Source organism: Astyanax mexicanus, chromosome 25, assembly GCF_023375975.1.
Source record: "Astyanax mexicanus isolate ESR-SI-001 chromosome 25, AstMex3_surface, whole genome shotgun sequence".
In the NCBI taxonomy this organism is placed as follows: Eukaryota; Metazoa; Chordata; class Actinopteri; order Characiformes; family Acestrorhamphidae; genus Astyanax; species Astyanax mexicanus.
In genome coordinates this window covers 21,177,249-21,196,360 of record NC_064432.1, presented here as the reverse complement: position 1 = coordinate 21,196,360, position 19,112 = coordinate 21,177,249, and the positions used below count along the sequence as shown (strand labels likewise).

At 39.6% G+C, this 19,112-nt stretch overlaps 1 protein-coding gene across 7 annotated transcripts in view; it reads right to left on the bottom strand.

Moving 5' to 3' along the window:
* Nucleotides 1-680: 680 nt before the first annotated feature.
* Nucleotides 681-19,112, bottom strand: part of rbm47 (RNA binding motif protein 47) — a 48,169-nt gene continuing 29,737 nt past the window's right edge. For 5 of the 7 annotated variants that reach the window (XM_022682045.2, XM_022682046.2, XM_022682047.2 and 2 more), the window contains exons 2-6: nucleotides 15,630-16,353; nucleotides 14,339-14,807; nucleotides 10,279-10,485; nucleotides 8,159-8,352; nucleotides 681-7,231 (exon numbers count right to left, since the gene is read on the bottom strand). In XM_022682045.2, the coding sequence (XP_022537766.2) occupies nucleotides 6,983-7,231; nucleotides 8,159-8,352; nucleotides 10,279-10,485; nucleotides 14,339-14,807; nucleotides 15,630-16,322 (1,812 nt within the window). In that variant the 5' untranslated portion in view covers nucleotides 16,323-16,353 and the 3' untranslated portion in view covers nucleotides 681-6,982. The remainder of the gene's footprint in view (nucleotides 7,232-8,158; nucleotides 8,353-10,278; nucleotides 10,486-14,338; nucleotides 14,808-15,629; nucleotides 16,354-19,112) is intronic. The other 2 variants (XM_022682049.2, XM_022682050.2) reach the window with 2 other exon arrangements.

Here is a 19,112-nt window from a genome sequence, read left to right as displayed (position 1 = left end):
AATTTGTGTGGACATAGCTCCACATAAATCACCACACATACACCCTCCCCCAATTAATAAATCTTGTTGCGCTCACTTGTATTCACACAGTGTGCAAACAATGTGTGGTTTGTATACACTGCCTTTTTTGCAAAATACAGGCAGCAGATTAGAAAACAAATCAAATAAATTTGAAATGAACACTAATATACTTATATGAACAGTAACCATCTACCAATTTTTGGCATTGACTGTGAGAGCGTTTTCCTTCTCCTCCATGCAGAATTCTTTCAGCTGGGTGCTCTTTGGATCTAGCCATGGTGGCTATCTACTCACTTCAACAATCAGCGGGTTTGTAAACATAGGTCAAAAATAGCCCGCATTCCATCATTCCACAGGTTACTTCATGCTGGCTGAGTATTAATATCTATTAATGAATTTCCAATTATTACTTTAACACTTTATAAACAGAAATATTTTTTGCGTTTTCCGGGTGATTATAAGTGATTCGCGGGCATCAGGGAGGCACTACCGAAATGCGGGAGACTCCCGCAGCTTCAGGGAGACTTGGTTTGTATGCTATATTGCCACTCTGTTTTGTTAGCTGATGCTAACTAATTTAGTGTAGTTGTATTAGTAGGTTTAGTTTTTTTTAGGATACATAGTTTTGCAACAGTGAAAACACCACACAGTAAATGATCTCTTTTTTTAAAATGCTTTATTCAGCTACTGAACCACTATAAATAGCCTACACAATGCCAAAAAAAGCCTCTTACAAATAGTGTGTGCTAGAAAACAGTTCTAAAAAAGTTCTACAAAGAGACGGTTAGAAACATTTTGGCAAGAGCTTGAAAACATCTGCAACCATCAAACAACTTGTCCGTTTAGTTCTGAAGTAGCAAGAAGAATAAAAGTCACCTAAAACTACATATGTAGTGTTAATGAAATGATCGCGATAGAGAGCAAATTGTTTTCAGTGGATGCTTGAGCCCATGTCGGGTCAGCATTCAGTTAGAACTGGCCAGCTCTGTCCAGTATAACTGAAAAAACAATAACAACAACAACAACAACAACAAAAAACACAACTAAAACATATTTTTCTTTTTTGTGGTTTTCATTTTTTTTTTTTTTTTAGGTTTTAAGAACACTATTGAACACTTTGGCAAAAACTCTCTAAACAAGTCGCATATAAAGAAAGGAAAAAATGTTTCACTTCAAATATATTATAGCATTTCTTCTTACTTCATACACAAAACAATGCAATGTATATATATTAAATATATCCTGACCTTCGGGCCATAATAAAAGACTCTAAGGAGACAAATAGAATCCTACAGAAAGGAAAGCTCAACTTAAGGACCAGCGTTCAACAGCAGAGTGTGTTTGCACTCCTGCAATGACCATGTACACACACTTTTAGGATGTGTGTGTTCATGCAGTTACAGCATAAGTGTCTAGCTGTTACTCTTGTTTTTTTTGTTTTTTCTTGCAGAAACGTTGCTTGTATGGCCAGAAAGTTAATTTAAGTAGCCTAGCCTTCCCAATGTAAGTGTTGCTCAGTCTTAACACGCAGTTTATGCTCAATAAAACATAAATCATATTTTATAATAATATTAATAATAAGCCAAACATAAGCAATGACAAAAAAAGGTTAGATGTAGCAACCCACCCGCCCTCCACAAAAAAAATCTTACAGGAAAATGATATAACAAAAAAAACACACACACACAAAAATCCTTCACCTTGAGTATGAAAAGCACTAAAGAAGAGATGATGAAAAGAACGAACAAAAGAACAAAGGAGCGAGGCCTCCTCTGCCAAACCCTACACTCACACTACCCTTCAAATTCACAAGGAGTTATTAATGATATAATAGTTAATAGTGGAATAGTGCAGTAGTTAGGAATACATGACATAGTCTCTCAGTGGTTATAAAGTAGGCTACACTATGAGGGTTGTTTTTTTCCAGACAAGGATTAAGCCTAGTCTTAGGCTCCAATAAAAATGCTGTGTAGTCTTAGACTAAGATTAATCCCTGTCTGGGAAACTACCCTGATGTTTTAGAACAATCCACAGAGTAAATTAGATAAAATGATGTTAAAGCAGGCTCTCATGTTATCAAATCATAAAGATATCTACTGTGGAAGTTGCATGTTTTAAAAGAACACGGCACCACTGAGTAAAAACATAAAGTAATCACACCCTTTTAGCACAGTCATTGACCAAGTAATGGTCCTCAGTAGAGCCATTATAAAGGGAGTGGCACCATAGACTGTTTATTATGTTTAAAATTTTCCGCTGCGTTCCATTTACCTCAGATGTCGCTCCAGCTGATTTGAATATCAATGTTTGCACTGCCAGTGGATAACAACATACTATGCAGTATTTTGTGCATCCAAACCTCACTGAAACATGTCCACAGATAAGATAGAAGTTGGACAGTACTGTGTGTATGACTGATTTAATGAAACACTAATAAATAGAAGTGCTTTATAATAAACTGTGTGATACTACTGTTTTACTGCTTTACAGTCAAAGTTAAGGCCACCCATCCTGGATTCTGAATTCTGAAACGTGTTGGTAAGGCTCTCCCAACTTTCCCAGTAAAAAATACAACCTGTAGAAGCGTTCCAGTTAAAACTTCCCAATCAGAACTAGGAAATTCCAACATTTGTATTAGAGTGTATAATGTCTCTTCATTCTTTCACATTGCAACATTTTAAAGCTCAAATATGGCAGAAATGGAAGCTGCCATCTTGTTTATGATTGCAAAGTAAAGGAATAGGAGTAGCAAGCCCTACCACTGTCTCTACACTGGGAGTGTGAAAAAGCCACTGACTTTGGGATACATTATGGTGACAAGTAACTAGTTACTAGCTACAGCTTGCTAAATGCTAGTTACTAGTTTTGTTAGTAGTTACTAGTAGGTTGCTAGTCAATATCCAGTGACAGTAGTAGCTGCATAGTAATTATTAGTTTGCTAGCCAGTGAACTGGGTTATACACTGGGTTAAACATGTAACTAGCAGCTACAGACTAGCAATTATTGGCTATAGTGACTAGATTTATTTACAGCAATGTTTTCAGACTTAAATCAGCAGTTTTTGTGTTAATTTAACACTAACAGTGCTGATTTAACACTGGAACCTCTGCTGTGTAGATGCTATTCATCGTAGCCCATTGCGAGTCACATGTTTGCTGGCTGTTAAAAAAATAGCTTAGCCTAGCTTCTAGTTAAATACAGTAGTCAATACAGTAGTTATAGTTACTATTTTGCACCTTTTCTAGCTCTTATTTACTTGTCAGTCGTAGCTAGCTTGTAATTACTATTTTTTTTAACATGGACATCACTTAGGGAGGCACAGTGGTGACATGTAGCAGCTTTTAGAAAGTATAATTATGATGCACAACACTTAATTTAAAGTCTTGCTTCCAGTTTGGTCCCATTAATTTCAGGGGAAACAATTTTAAAAAACTTTAAATACAAAAATTAACCAAATACAATGAAGGAAAAAAAAAAGTGCCCAGTTCAGCCCAAATGCATGTATACATACTAAAGGCACTTGCATTTTAATTGTATTCACATACTCTAAGCGACTCTCCTGTTTTAAAATACGTTTAAGTGCACCTTACTACAATGTCAGAATGTCAGAAACAAAAATCTACCACACACGGTACCATATGGAGTGTCAAATAAAAGAAAAATACAGCACATCACATGACAGAAAAATATTTAAAAAATAGAAACCCCAAACGTAAAATACAAAAAAAAAGCTTCTGGACGGACAGCCTACTGACATAAATGAGGAATTAAACTACTAGATTAATTTAATTCGGAAATATACATAAAATAAGCTCTTTAGAAGAATATCAAGACTGTAAATAACCAGTATAAACAGTATATACATTCTTCTACCAACTGGGCAGCGCTTCCAGTGTAGAGTTTGGTGATCAGTCAATAAAACTGAGTGGCACTTGTTTAGGTACAGTGGTTTCACACACAAACTCAAACTAGAAAAATAGTCTATAATTCAGAGCTTCAGAAAACAAGGAAAGTCCTTCACACTTTAGTGCTTCTCCTGCTTTAACACACCTTTTACACAACAACTGACTGTTAATGAGCTGAGTAATGAGCTAAAGTTCACACTACAGGACTTGTAATCTTGTCTTATAATCAGGAATATTTTAGTAGTTGTAGGTTAGCTTCCACAGTACAAGACTTTGATCAGAGACAAATAATCAGAGATATAGAGTCACAAATTGTGCGATCTTACACTAGGAGGAACACACGGCGAGCCTGACTGCTCTCCATAAACTCTCTAAGATCTCCACATATCCTGCACTCTCATTGACTGTAGTCAATGATTGGAAATCAGGGAGTAAAATTATGTAGTGTTTATCTGGGCCTCAGTTGGATCAGGTGTGTTGTGGGCAGGGAAAACCCTAAATAGTTCAGGGCAATGGGCCTCCAGAACCAGGATTGAGAAATACTGGTCGAAAACAAGTAGAAACATGTGCTGCTCAGACAAAGTAGAGTTTATCCACAGTGAGCTGGTTGGTAATCTGGATCTAAGGGAAACCAGGGCCTTGTAATGGCATTTATTAATGAATAATATGCCACCTCCATTAAAAATGATTAAAAACTTAAATTTCTTCAGTCCTGTTCTTACATTCACAACGACTTATCACAAAAGAGCTACCCCACAAATACAGAAATTCTGTGTTGCTTCTAAAAGTTTGACTTTCCTGCACAGAGATCCTGAAGACAGCTATTAAGGCAGAACACCTCTAAGAGGACAGAACACGTACTGTAAAATACTTTTGTCAGTGGAGGTATTGCTGAAATTCTGTTTCTGAGTTTCTGTTTCTTAACACAGCTCTAGAGTTTGGCTACTGAGTGTAGTTATGTGCTTAAATGCAATGGCTATTTGTCGTCTGTGTTCCCGTGTTGAGCTTTTTTTCTTTCTTTCTCTTCTAGTTCTACAAGAAAATCTCATGTTTTAATGTTTAAAAACATTAAAATAATCCATACATTAAAACCTCCAAATAACAGACAACTAAACAGCGAACTTAAATGTATTAGTCAACAACAAATACACATATATATATATATATATATATATATATATATATATATACCACAAACAAAACAAAGAATAAGAATAAAAAGGTCAGAAGTTATAACTCAGGTATCATCATTCAGACTTGGAGTTGAACTACCTAGCAAAGAATATCAGATCTTAAAGGAATCCCGTGCATACGTTTAAACAAACAAAAAAAAAACACCCTATATTGTCTCTTTCTTCAGTGGTCATACAGACATCTGCTCAGCAGTTAAGGCGTGAGTTGTGTTTTCTTCGTTTTGCCCGTTTTAAGATTGTTTTCAGCAGTTTTCTTCTTTTCATCCGAACAAAAACTCAAACAAAAAGTAAAGTGGAAAGAGAGAAATAAATGTGATGTATTTCTGCTTTATGTCTATAATGTCTATAAATATATATGAACATTCCTTCAGTATTCTTCTTAAAGATAGACAAGTTACCCTGGAGTGTTGGGGTTACAGTGAAGGTACCCTGAAGGTTCAAGGCGTTCAGTTCAGGTTGACTGGTTCAGGTTGGACGTGGAGTGTCAGTAAGTATGATCCTGCTGGTTTTATAGCATTTCCCTCCAACTATTGGTATTATATTATCTCACATTACTGGACTCTACATTCTTATATTTGGCACTGGTTAAGCGTTTCTTACAGCCTTATGATAAGAGAGTGAGTTGAGCTTGCTGGGTGAACACTGCATGATGTTTTTGGCCAAATTTTAAATAACAATGATGGATATCCCGATATTGATGTGAAACATCAACGAAACAACGACAAAGATTCGACAAAGATGTTATTGTGGATTTATTAACTAGTTTTAGGGTTTTTTTAAGTATTCTAGTATTTTTTCTAGTTTTCAAGGAATAGTCTGGTCAGAAATCCTTCCCAAAGAGACGTTAATCAGTCCACCAATTCTTAGTATCCTATGTTTTGTGCTGAATCTGAAATCTAATATTAAAAGCTTGAGACATGGCCTGACATTTTGCTGGAACAAGATACTAATTCCTGTCCCATGAATTTTGTCATGCTTTGTTAGAATATGCTTTAAATGTTAACGTATTTTTACAAATGCTGCCCTTCAGTGTTACTGAATTAGATATTAGCGAATTGTATAAATCGTGCCATGTGCCCAGATTGAGACCTAATGCTCAACGTGTAAGAAATGCAGAATCAGTGCAGATGAATTGGTTCAGAAAGATGGCTACATTTGATGTGCTCTACTTAGCTGTTATTATTTCAGAACCACAGAAGAATAATAGTTCGGGGTCAGGTCAGAGATATGGAGTGCTGGACAATGGTCACATTGTAGGAACTTGAGATGAGATGCTTTTGGAGGTATCACAATAGGAATGAAGGTGCCCTTCAAAGAGATGAATGATAAGTAGCACGCACACTGATATCAGCAGGCCACACCGGTGCTAACAGTCCGTGAGTAAGGTCAGTAAGATTTGGTCAGTCATAAATTGCTCTCACATTTGGCTGAATGTGCATAGTCGAGTCGGGTAAGTAGCTTTAGTCAAGCCAGTTCAGTGTTAAGGAGTCTAGGTCAGCATGTTCTGCAGTCACGTCTGGAGTGAGCAATGCATCAGTTGATGTACGTAGGTCAGTAGGTCTAGTGGAGTGCAAAGACGCAGCCAAAGCTCCTGGGCAAAATCATTTAGGCCAGTAGGTCTGGTCGCGTCTCATCTCTTTTTGATGTGTGCAGTGTGACGGATGTCTTGGCTCGCTGTTAGTTTAGTTCAGGCTGTTTTCTTTCTTTCTTTTTGGGGTCAGTAGATTTGCTTCAGGTCATCTGCCTATTTTTAATGGGCGGTCAGTAGGTTAGGCTTCAGGTATATGTCTCAGGAAGCTGCAGCTCAGCAGTTTTGAGTTGTGTTTTAGTCTGTCTGACATGCTGGGACACTTGTGGGTTGTTTCAGTAGGTCTGGTAGATGTCGTGCATGGGCATCTGGAAGGTTGCAGCAGCAGGGAAGGCTTGGGGCATGTAGCCGGTATAACCTCCATAAGCAGCAGCTATGGCTGCGTTCTTCTGCAGCGCTGCCAGGGCAGCTGTGTTAGCATGGGCGGCCATGGGCACGTAGCCAGCACTGTACAGACCAGCGGCTGACGCCGGGATCCGCTGCATGTTAGGAGCCACTGCATACACAGGAGTGATGGGACGACCCTGCGAGGAAGAGAAGGAGATGAGAAGGAATTTTTAGTTAAAGTTATTTGCCATTTATTGTAACCTGCCGCCAGAAAATGGTAAAGTTGTCAAAGCCGCCTTAACTGAATTAAAAGAATCCTTGCACTTCTCTTTGATTACATTAAATCAATAGAACAATCAAAAGAACACAAAACATGGCAAATGATGGCGAATGAGGCCAAATGATGGGCATCTGAACTGAATGTTTTTTTAATGCTAATGTTTTAAGGGCCCTATCTTACACCCTGTGCAAGGTGAGCCACATTGCTCATGGCTATCTTACACCTCATGAACAGTCTATTGCTACTGCGTCGCTGAAATAGCAATGCCCCAAAGTCAGAGCATAACCAGCTCTTAAAGGGAATAGCAAGTGACACACTGGTTGGTTTATTTCACATTACACCTAAAACACACCCTTGATTATTTAAGAGAATACAAAATACTTATCATGTACTTTTTCCATCATAAAGATAGCAAAGACACACTGATGGTTTGCCTATAGTGCTCTAAAATAGGGCCCTGCGTGCCTGTACATAAATATTTACTATGTCTCCCATTGATCCTTTGGCCATTCTCCAGTCACTATGAGTAAAGTTTTTATATTTATAACTCTGCATGGGTGGAGTTTTTAGAGAAGTGATGAGGAATCATCATCTGAAATGACAGAAACCCACATTTCTTCCAGTATTGCACAAGGTTCAATACTGTGGGAATATACTGTGATGAATGTCATCGGTAGCTTATAGAATAAAACAACAATGTTCATTTTACTCAAACATAAACCTATAAATAGATAATCAGAGAAACTGATTGAGAAAGTGAAGTGGCCTCTAAATTTTCAGCGCTGTATATGTTTTCATATATTAAACATCCTGAAAGAAACACAGGACAGTTCCTCTGTAGTACCTGGAAGGGTGGAGGCGTGGACACTGAAGGGATGACAGCAGCGTTGGCAGAAGCAGCTGTGTGGTCGTGCTGGAGCGCCAGAGGGTTGATCAGGTGCTCCACTGGGTGCATCTTCCCATCCTCCACCAGCTTAGTAGCAGCAGGAGTGGCAGAGAATACGGTAGGATACTGTGCACCAAGAGCTGGCAAAGCCACTATATATATATAATAACAAACACACACGCACAATTAGAGTTATCCAACACACTATAAATCAATAGTGTAATTTTATGTATTTGTAAATATGTAAAACTGGGAGCAATGTTGTTCACTGTGCCTTTTAAAGGTTTGGGGATACCTAATTTTTTAAAGTAAAAGAAAACTTTAAATTTCTTCCTACATTTTTTTTTCTTTTTAAAAAATGTTTTTCAAATAAATACCAAATAAGAAAACATTGTTCGAGGTTTTTTTAAAAAGATAAAAGAAAAAGTGGGCTTTAAGAAGTCAATTATAGCAGGTACATAAGGTACTTTCCATTTATAACTTGTATTTGTAGTTGTATATAGCACTAAAATGGATAAACTTTTTTACAACTATATAGCAAAAATGCTACACAAATTATTTAAAAAAATTATAATAATAATAATAATTAAATAAGCCTAAATGTTCCCAAACATTTAACAGGCAGTGTATGTCCAATGTGAAATAAAGGTCATGAAAAGGTTAGAGTGCTGTAGAAAGCAGGGAAAACCAGTAAAACTGTAAAGCAGAAATTTAAGCCTAATCCAAGACAGGAACTACACCATAGAGATGCACAGAGAAGCGAAAGCAACGGAGAAAGAAATTCCACTTGTTTGTGTGCGAAAGTGAAAAGGACAAAAAGGAGGGAGGTTCAAGCTCACAAACTGATCTCAGTTATGGCGAGTGACTTGGATTAGGATTAACACCACTAACCACACACACACACACATTTTATACACACAAATCCCCATTGTTTCCACAAACAAAAACTCTTTTCATTGCTGGGGTTAATTCAGATTTCGGATCAGCCTCTTTACGTCACAATATTCCCGTCAGGAGTTAGAAAAGCTCACTGGTCAGAGATCAGAGTGACCGAGGGATCAGGCCGCTCAAACAGAGGCAGCAGGTCTCCTGATTTCACAAGAACAGCGTTGAGAAAAGTGATTAAAAGCCGCATTATTGTGCCCGAACCAGTTCCACAACTTTTCAGCATGAAACGATTCAATGCTAAAAGTTGCTTGAACAGAATGAATGTGTTGTATCAGATTTATAAAATCAGAAGTGTGTATAGGCAGGAAGTTGATAGTATTTAATAAGGAAGCAGGCAGCAATATCAGAGAAATAGAGAGATATTAGTGTTTCTTCACTTGACTCCAGTCCAGGAAAGGGGTATGTAATTTAAACGTTTGCTCTTTATTTTTCAGGCAATCACACTAAGAGGTCAGAAGTGGAAAGTAATGACTTACTCTTTTTCCCCCCTGTAGCTGTACTTTTTTCTATAATTAAGTGCAATTAAAAGAACAGTGCAGGATATTATGTACATTTACACTTACTGTATTTTTCGCACTATAAAGCACACTTAAAATCCTTTAATTTTCCCAAAAAACGTCAGTGCTAACCACGCTAGCTATTTTCGCATTCAGAGGGGAGTGTTGTCGGCCTGTAGCCTGCTCCAAGCCTTAGTGCTGGAGAAATTTGGTAATCTAAGCTTACTGTAAATAAACGAAAGTGCTTTATTCACCAAAATTAACAGTTTTCAGGAGATAAATCTGTGTAGATTAACAACCAGCACTCTTGACTTTTTTGTCCTTGTTATTACAGTTTTGTTTACTTAACTTAGCTTTATGTAACTTAGTTAGCTTCCCCCCAACCACCACCCAATGGGGGGACCTGATGAATTAGAAGTTCCTTATAGTGTCTCTTAATATGTGCCTTATAATACTGTGCGCCTTATAGTGCAAAAAATACGGTATCTAAATGCGGACACAATTGCAGGGTTTGCGTTTCACTGACCCCCTGGAACTGAGTCAAGTGGAGATGATATATATGATCTATACATCATCAGTATCAGTATGTGTATGGCTGTGTGTGTGTGTGTGTGTTTCAAGTGTCACACTGACTTGTGCCAGGCTTAATGCCCACTGGGTTAACAGCTGCCAGCTCCAGACTGGACATGAGCTCATATGGTTTGTCCGGCAGCTTGGTCTTTCCTTCGTGGTAGCGGCTGTAAATGCCTCGGCCAGCTGAATAGCCGCCAAGGTATGAGCCGCGGAGCCCTGGGCCCCTGTTACCGGCTCCAGCCCGGCCACGCCCTCTTACAGTACCTGCTTGAGATAAAAGTGACAAGGGGGCACTTTCAGACACTGACAGAGGGAGCTATTTCAAATAAGGACAAGTACTGAGAGATACACTGTATGGATTATATGAACAAGTATTGGGTTAACTGTTCTTTTACTGTTTCTTCAGAAATGAAGGGTATTATACATATATTATTTATCCTGTCTTTGTTTTTTGGCAAACTTTCTATCAGACTTTGGAGAAGCACTGCTGTGACTCATGATGGCTCATGATTAGGGTTGCAGCGGTAACCGGTTTCACGGTATACCGTGGTATTAAAATGCACGGTTATCATACCGTGTGTGTTTGCTTATTACCGTAAAACGCAAGCCAGCGGAGAAAGTCACCCGCGCATGCGCAACTCTGCTCCGCTTCAGCTACTCAGCACACAGCGGTGAGAATGGCAGAAAGTGCATCAGACTAGAGCCTAGATTCTCTGCCCGAACCAGACCTGACCCGAGGACCGACCCGAAATCGGGTCCGTTCGGGACGAGATTTCCCACCACATTCCTCGGGCCGGGTCGGGTTGGGCTCCAGAAAATAGTCTGAGATGTAGGCATCTGTTTTTTAATTATATATTTTATTTTTAAATAAAGCTCTGGTGTGATAATCACAATGTTAATGCCAATTATTATTGTTAATGAAAACGAACCAAATAACGAAAACTGAAAGTGAAACTTAACTAACTTATTTATAAGCGCTGTTTTCACTCCCGCAGTTCTACAGCGGGAGGTGTTGTGCCGATTCTGTCCGCGAAGCGGGAGTCGGATTGAGCAGGGAGTCGGATTCGGCACAACAGCGGCAGCGCGGCTGCACCTCGCGGTCCGCGGTGTTAGTTGTAAGCGCTCGCGCTAGCCGCAAAATACGACAGAAAACACTGAGAAACTGCAGAATTATGAATTGGACTAAAATGAGCACGAGGAGATAAAAGAGAACCTTTACCTGTGAGTAGCTCACATCAGAACACGCAAATCTCTCTCTCTCTCTGTGTCTCTCTCTCGCACGTGAACTTCTCCGCACTGTGTTTAGCTGTTCTTAAAAATCATTTTTATTAAATAATAGTTCTATGCTTCTATGTTAGTGTTAATTAACATAATTCTGATCATATTTCGCTCATTCAAACAGCCTGAAAACAGACTTGTAATCTTGTAATCAACAAGCTTGTAATCAATGTGGCCGTAGTCACAGCTAAAGGAGGAAATACATCAAACCTGTTCTCCCATCTCCGAGAACACCACCCCGCTGTGCAGCGCAAAGTATGTGTTCAGTTTATAATTTTACCTAAATAACCTAAATAAAACTTCTTTGTAGTCGTGCACAACCCATGCGGTAAGCGCCCGCAAAAGCGCTGAGTTATCCGAAATTCGGGCACGCAGGTACAGGCGTGAAGTGCGTGCTACGATGGATTCACGTGTCCGTGTAAAGGTCCTGGCCGGACTGGATGTGAAAGACGCCGTTCATTTACATGCGTTCATTTTCAAATTCTGACGTGCCTGTTTTTCATATGTTGAAGGTTTTAAGGTGTGAAAGCCTTAAAATAGAAATCTCTATTGTGAGGATCATGTCAGAAATAAATCCCCTCTTTCTGCAGTATCTGGTTATATACCAACTTTTTTATATATATATATATACACTCTTAATGCCCTTAAGAGTAGTGGAAAAACATGGTTTCCTTCACCTGATGGTGTAGTTTCTACAATAAATAGTTAATTGAACAAAAAAACTTTGTTGTAATTTCTTTAAGGGTCAGTTTAATAATATATGTAACAAACTGTGATACCGTGATAACCGTGATACCGCGGTATTTTCCGAGACGGTTATCATACCGTGAAAATCTCATACCGTTGCAACCCTACTCATGATGTTGGATGACAGATCACCACCCCACCTCACTCCCAACACCAGGACTGGATGGTGCACCATCATTCCAGAGAACACAGTTTCACTGCACCAATACTGCAGCTCAATACTGGGGAATTTATACCCCTCTAGCCCATGACTGGCATTACAATTTGTGCCAAAGTTCAAGTTCATTTTGTTTGTTTATCTGCTTCAGAAAGTAATTTATTTGCTAGTATTTTATTGATTATATTTCTACAAAGAAACCAGACAAGCTGTGGGTTTGTGTGCTTTTATCTAGCCTGAAACAGCCCAAATCCAGATGTTAGCTGTGTGTTTTTTCTGTGGAAGGGTAGACTGTGTGGAGTAGTTTGTTTCCATTAATCAATATGGGTCAATACCTACAGTTTCAACTCTTGTATTGGTATCAGAATAAAGTGATATCCTGCCATCTATAACCCCTTAAATACACACAGAACAGTGTGCAGTAATTACCTAATGCATTAACTACTCTTCAGTGTTTCAGTGACAGCTTTGACGCTTAATCACGCTGTAAAAAACTGAATTATAACGTGTAGTTGAACGGGTGTTAAAGTGAAGATGTCTATGGTATGAAATATAGGGTTCATTTTCATTCATGTAAGGAATGTCCGACAAACTGTAGAATAGGAGATTGAAGAAATTAGCTTGGGTGTGAAATCAACTCTCTTTGGTCAACCCAACAAATGGTTTCCAACCAAAAACCTGAAAGATCGATTTGTGATTTGGGTTAGAAAATTCAAATAGCATAGATTGACTTCATCATCACTCAGTATCAAGATAGTAGCTCAGCTTCCAGTCCCAAAGTACTAATACAAAACTATAATGCCAATGTGGCTAGTAACAGTTTGATTGTGAGGAAGATTGTGTGAGGTGGACAATCCAGTTTGGATAACAGTAACTAGAGCCTAGAGACTATGTTTTACTGCTAACGATGTTAGCGTTTATATGTAATGTTTGCCAGTGTGGTTTGCTCTGTTTTTATGGTTTCTTCATATTCTTGATAATTTTGTCAAAGTGTCAATTCTTGTAGCATAGATTTTTCGTCAAAAGCAGTTGCAACCAGAAGGAATCAACTGACAGGAATGAAACTTAGTGGGCAGTTTTGACCATGTATGACACAAAATGATTCAAGTATCAAGTCATGGGCAGAATCACCCAACAGCCATGATTGCAGACATTGAGCGAGCCGTAATGCCCTCTATTAGTTATCCTGTTAGTGTCAGCACCATTGGCAGACAGCTGCATGACAGGCTGCATGTCATTGTGCTGACTGATGATAATACTACATCAACATCATCAAAGACTGCAGTGGTGATGCAGTGGAGTCATGGAGTAACTGAGAATGGCAGCAGGTCATTGGAGACCTACATTAAAAATGGAGGAACTGCATAAGAATATTCAAGCTGAATGGAGTAAATTATCACTGGACACCTTTAGCTGCCAAAAGCAGTGTAAATTTTCGAGCATTTATTGTTCCGGGAACATTTATCTTCCTTCAGAATACCAATGCAATCCAAGACTTCCTTCTGGGTGCAACTATTTGTTTAATTAGGACACATTTCCGAAATGTAATGCCATCCCTGAATGTTGGTTCCCAAAGCTGGTACTACCAAAGCACCAATGAAGTCTGGGCATTGTTCTTATTGATTAGCAATTTAGTATTGTGCCAATTACTGTTGCTTAGCTATACATTAAGTAACACTATTGGAGACAGGAAGCTGAGAAACAGCACAAACAATAGAACCCATTCAATACATTTGAGTCATTATGGATAAACTCATTGTTACCAGTCTGCAAGTCATTCATCGAGTTATTGTTATCAAAGTGCACTGCAAGTACAAACATGATTGCTTTTTTTAAATTTTGTCAAATATGCACATTGGTCGTCTTGATGGATTGATTTCAACAGCACCTCCCAATCTGGGAAAGAAAAGAAGCCAATGAGAGGAATTGGTCTCTAACCTTTGATGAAGTAGTCACGATTGGGTCCGATGAGAGGGTTGTAGGGATACCCATAGTAAGTGAGTGTGTAAGGATCGCACTGGTACAAATAATTCTGCTGGGTGGTCTCAGTGCTAGGCAAGGCGGTGGATCCCTTGGACGCCTTCTGGTAGCGAGTGTACTGCTCCTTATCCACCGGCTTGGCCAGCGTCACCTCGATGCACGACCCCTCAATCTCAGTGCCGTTTAGGTTATCCATGGCGGCCACGGCGTCATCGCGGCTGGTAAAGTGGATGAAGGCGTAGTCTCGGATCTTTTTCACGCGCTCCACGCAGCCTGGGTTGAACTGGCCGAAGGTCTGGCGGAGTATCTCCTCGCTGGTCTCAATCATCAGATTGCGAACATACAGGATCTTCACTGTTTCCATAACGTCCTCGTCAACGTCGATTTCAGGTTCTGCCCAGTCGACTGCGATCTGGTGACCCCAGAGCTGTACAGAAGGGGGTTTTACAAAGTTAGAAACATGAACATGAATTATTCAGTGAAGTAAGTTCTAAATCTATGGACTAAACGTCTAGAAGTGAGAGCTTTGTAATGGATCATTTGTTTATATTGAAGAGGTTCAGGTGATGCAAGCTGAGGACATTTCATTAAAATGAGTTTATTTATTATCTAATAAGTTCTGCTTATTGATCAGCTTTTCCTCATCGGTCACCTACAAGAGAGTTTCTTGTGAGCAAGATGTGACGTTGTACAGAGCTGCACCAACCTCCTCTTAGTGAAAGGTTTCTTTTAAATACTGGATTTCTGGCATTTTTATGGACATTGTACACAACCCTAGTCTTAAAGTAGCCATTATGTTTCTCTGTTTTCCTTTTTTAAGCTATAGCGTATTGGCTGAGGCACAAACAAACTAAAGTGTTAACAGACAACCAGCTGCACCCATTGCCATTGTGATCACCTGAACCGACAAGACACAGCTGATCTGCCCTTAAGCAAGTCACCTAACCCCCAACTGCTCCCCCAATGCCACAGTTGTGCACATGTGGGACCCTTGTGTATGTACGGTGGTGAGTATGTGTGTGTTCATTGCACAGATGGGTTAAAGGTGGAGGCCAAATTCTTATGAGTGCCGCACAAATAGTGATTGACTTTTTCTGATCTTCTTCCTTGCAATATGTGCAGAGCAAAGGGTTCTTTAGGACCACCATTGGGAACCCATGGATAATTAACACCTGCCATCCTTAAAAACTTGAATTAATCAATACGCAATTAATCAATCAGCAAGTTTGCCTTCATGTGGGTGTCTAACCTGAATGCGTCCAGGCATAAGTTTCCTCCGGGCCATTGCAGCTGCACGATGAGACTCATACTCTACGAAAGCAAAGCCGCGGTTCTTCATCTTATCTGCAGCACTTGCGTACACAATCACGTCCAGGACGCCTTCAGTCACTTTGGAGACCTCGTCCAGAATCTCCTCTCGTTTCTTGGTCTTGGGGATTCCACCTATAAACAAGCGGCAGTTGTCCACACTAGAGCAGACACCCAGCAACCGCCCTGGGCGCACTTCATAATTGTTCAGCTCTCGGACTGCACGCTTGGCCTCATGCTTCTGTGTGTACATGACAAAAGCGTAGCCACGGTTCTTCCCGTCGAAGTCCATCATCAGACGCATCTCGTAGATGCGTCCCACCATCTCAAACACGGGCACCAGCTCGTCCTCGTAGACGTCCCGAGGGATCTTGCCCACGAAGATCTCGCATCCACGTGGAGGGGAGGGGCCTTGCCAGCCGGGGGGTGGTCCGTATTTGCGCTGTCCATTTTCTTGCACCATCCGGTACCCCGACCTCTCCATTAGGGCCAACAAAGCAGATTCATTAGGGGCTCCAGCCACGCCCTCTGGGACGGAATCGTGCTGGCCTGGGTGGTTGGGTGCTGCCTTAGAGTTGGAAGAGGGGCTGGAGTTGCTCATGCTGACGGCAGAGGCGGAGTCTTCCGCTGTCATTCTGACACAAGCTTCCAATCAGAGTTGGAGTCTGTTGAGAGAAGAGAAGTATATGATTAGTCTCACGTATACATAACACACTCATAACAAACCATTTTAGCGTCGGTGCATAGTTGCTACAGGACTCCAGGCAACATTTCGCCACCCTAGTCCTGCACACTTTTAGGTTTTAGCTCTAATTTATCAATGTCTACTCAGAAAGGGCTTACTAAAAGAGAACGCTGAATTTTTCAGGACAGAAAGTACTTAACCAAAGCTTTATTTTATATATAAAATAAAGACAGTATGCTGTTTCTGGTGTTTTGAACCCAAGACACCCAATTGTAAGGAATAGGAAATATTCCAAGCAAAGAACCAAGTTAATAACCATGAACATTTCAGCGACAGAGAGAAAGATTGTGGTTGGTCTGGTGCAGTGGATAACACCACTTCTTGCCAGTGAGCTACCACATCATGTGGAAGACTGGGGTTCAATTCCCAGTCTGGGTGACTATGCTGTGCTATACCAATAACACCTTGGGCAAGACTCACTGGTCCACCTCTGTAGTTCAAATGACTATTTTAACACCATATTTCAATTCACTGATAAAAATCTGACAAAATCCTCATGATTAGTCTGTAGCACAAAAATGTCTGTAGCACACAAAGTCTACACTTTATCTCTAAACAGACACTGTGTTGAGCATTATAAGAACTCATTCATATTTCAGTCAGTGGCTGGTCTCCTTATTATTAACATCTCTGAAAAGACTAAACAGCCGCAGTTCTTCTTTCAGACCAGAAGAGGACAGTATAGTATAGAAGACTGGGTCATATAAAGCCTACAGAGTGTTTACACATGCACTGTCAGCAACATAAGCACTAATTCAAGGAGAACTGAGGAACTGTCCCAGACAATTACTGTTTCTCCACTAATTGCTGCTTTCATGCTTGTTAATCAACACATAATGGTTGAGGCCTATAATTTAGACCTGTATACTCACTGCTAACTCCTATTCTCAATAGACCCTTACACTTATACTCTCTCACACACACACACACACACACACACACAAACAAAACTTAAATCCTGTTCTCCACCTAAAGCTGCCTAATAAAGCCAGCTTAGCCTGCCTTGTGGCTCTACATTCTTCAGAACGGAAAAAATCCCCAAAATGCTCAAATCCTCCAGGCCGGATTTCACCTGACGTGGCACAAGGATCTGGACCAGCGAAACATACAGGAACAAAGACATGAAAAAGGTGTAAAAACTGTAAAGAAACAGAAGCATAGCAGCAGTGATATGTTCTAGGGGTGTACAAAATATATCATGACACATTTATATAATCTGTTATATACTATGATATTTTAAGTTTTTTTTAAGTATTTTTATATTTGTTTGCATTTTCAGTTTATATGCATGCACTTATTTTAACTTATAAACATAATTTTTATATGAGATTCTGTTTTTTATTATTGTTGTTTTATATAAAATCTGATTCTTGATAAATTGCTGGACAATAGACAAACATCTGTTGAATGTTTTAAACTCATTAAATATAAGAAATTAAACTTTAAACAAAAATTGTTGCTAGAATATATTCTTGAAACTAATATGAAAGTAGTATTGGTAACACTTCCAAAAAATCCTGGATTCATATATCAGTATAAATGCATTTAAAAGTGAATATAAAGTGCAAGTGTGTGACTTCCAAAGACATTTGCAGTATGTTGCTATAAGTACATAAGAGTATATATGAGTTACTGTACAAGTTTATGATACTCGTTATAAGGTATTATTCATGTCACATAATGCATTCAAATCGATTGTGAATACGGGATTGAAAGGAAGTGTTAACAAAGTATTTTGCAAAGTTTTGTCTTATTTGTCACACCCCAGTGCGTTCCCAAACCAAGGTTAAACTGTACAAACAACTCTGTCCGAGAGTGTGATTAAACTCTAAGTGAGAGTTTGCTTGAGCGTGATTAAGGTTCTGGCAATCGTTCCAAGTTTCCATCGGCCTAAAAAAAAAGAGCGTTCAAAAGTAGGCCAAGATTAAAGTTTAATGTGTGTTGTATTTGTTTTATTTTTTTTCGTCTTCTTGCCCTGATTAAAGCTGAGATTTAACAGAGGCAGTCAGGTGGACTTTGATACCGGTTTCGAGAGTGAAGGGGGTTAGGTTGCTTAGTGATCGCGCCATGGTTATATATCCACAGCAGGCTTGATCCAATGACCCACACAGGGCTTAGGGGGAACACACTTACCCAGGCTGAGATAGGCAGCTTTATTCTTTTTTGTTTTGTAACTTTAATCAACATAAACTGACAAATCAAGTCCCATGACTTTTGGCATGTTCCTTGCAAGATGCAAGCCCCAGAACGTTGCACTGACCTCTAAGATTTGGATGAGTGTGGATGTCCGATTTCTGCCAGAGTTTGTCAGTGTTTTTCTGTTTGCATGGACAGTTCTAGCCAGATGCAGCCACTCATGATCATTACTACACATTGTAGTACACAATGATTTCTATGCCTTATATGTATTCTTCATATTCAGGTACACATGTAAAACTGTGGATTGAGGTTAAATACTTCGGAAATGTAATATCGCATCCACCTGGCACCCGCTCAAACAGTGCTAAAACTGAGCACGCTGGCCAGTGTTCATTCAGCCTCACTCACAAGATAGCACCTCACAACTTATACCAGTGTGGGCATTCACAAGCCATTATCTAAGGTAACACCTAATTTCATTTAAGTAACAATTTACTGTACAAACAGCAACCCCATGAACATTACCACTCACAATAGACA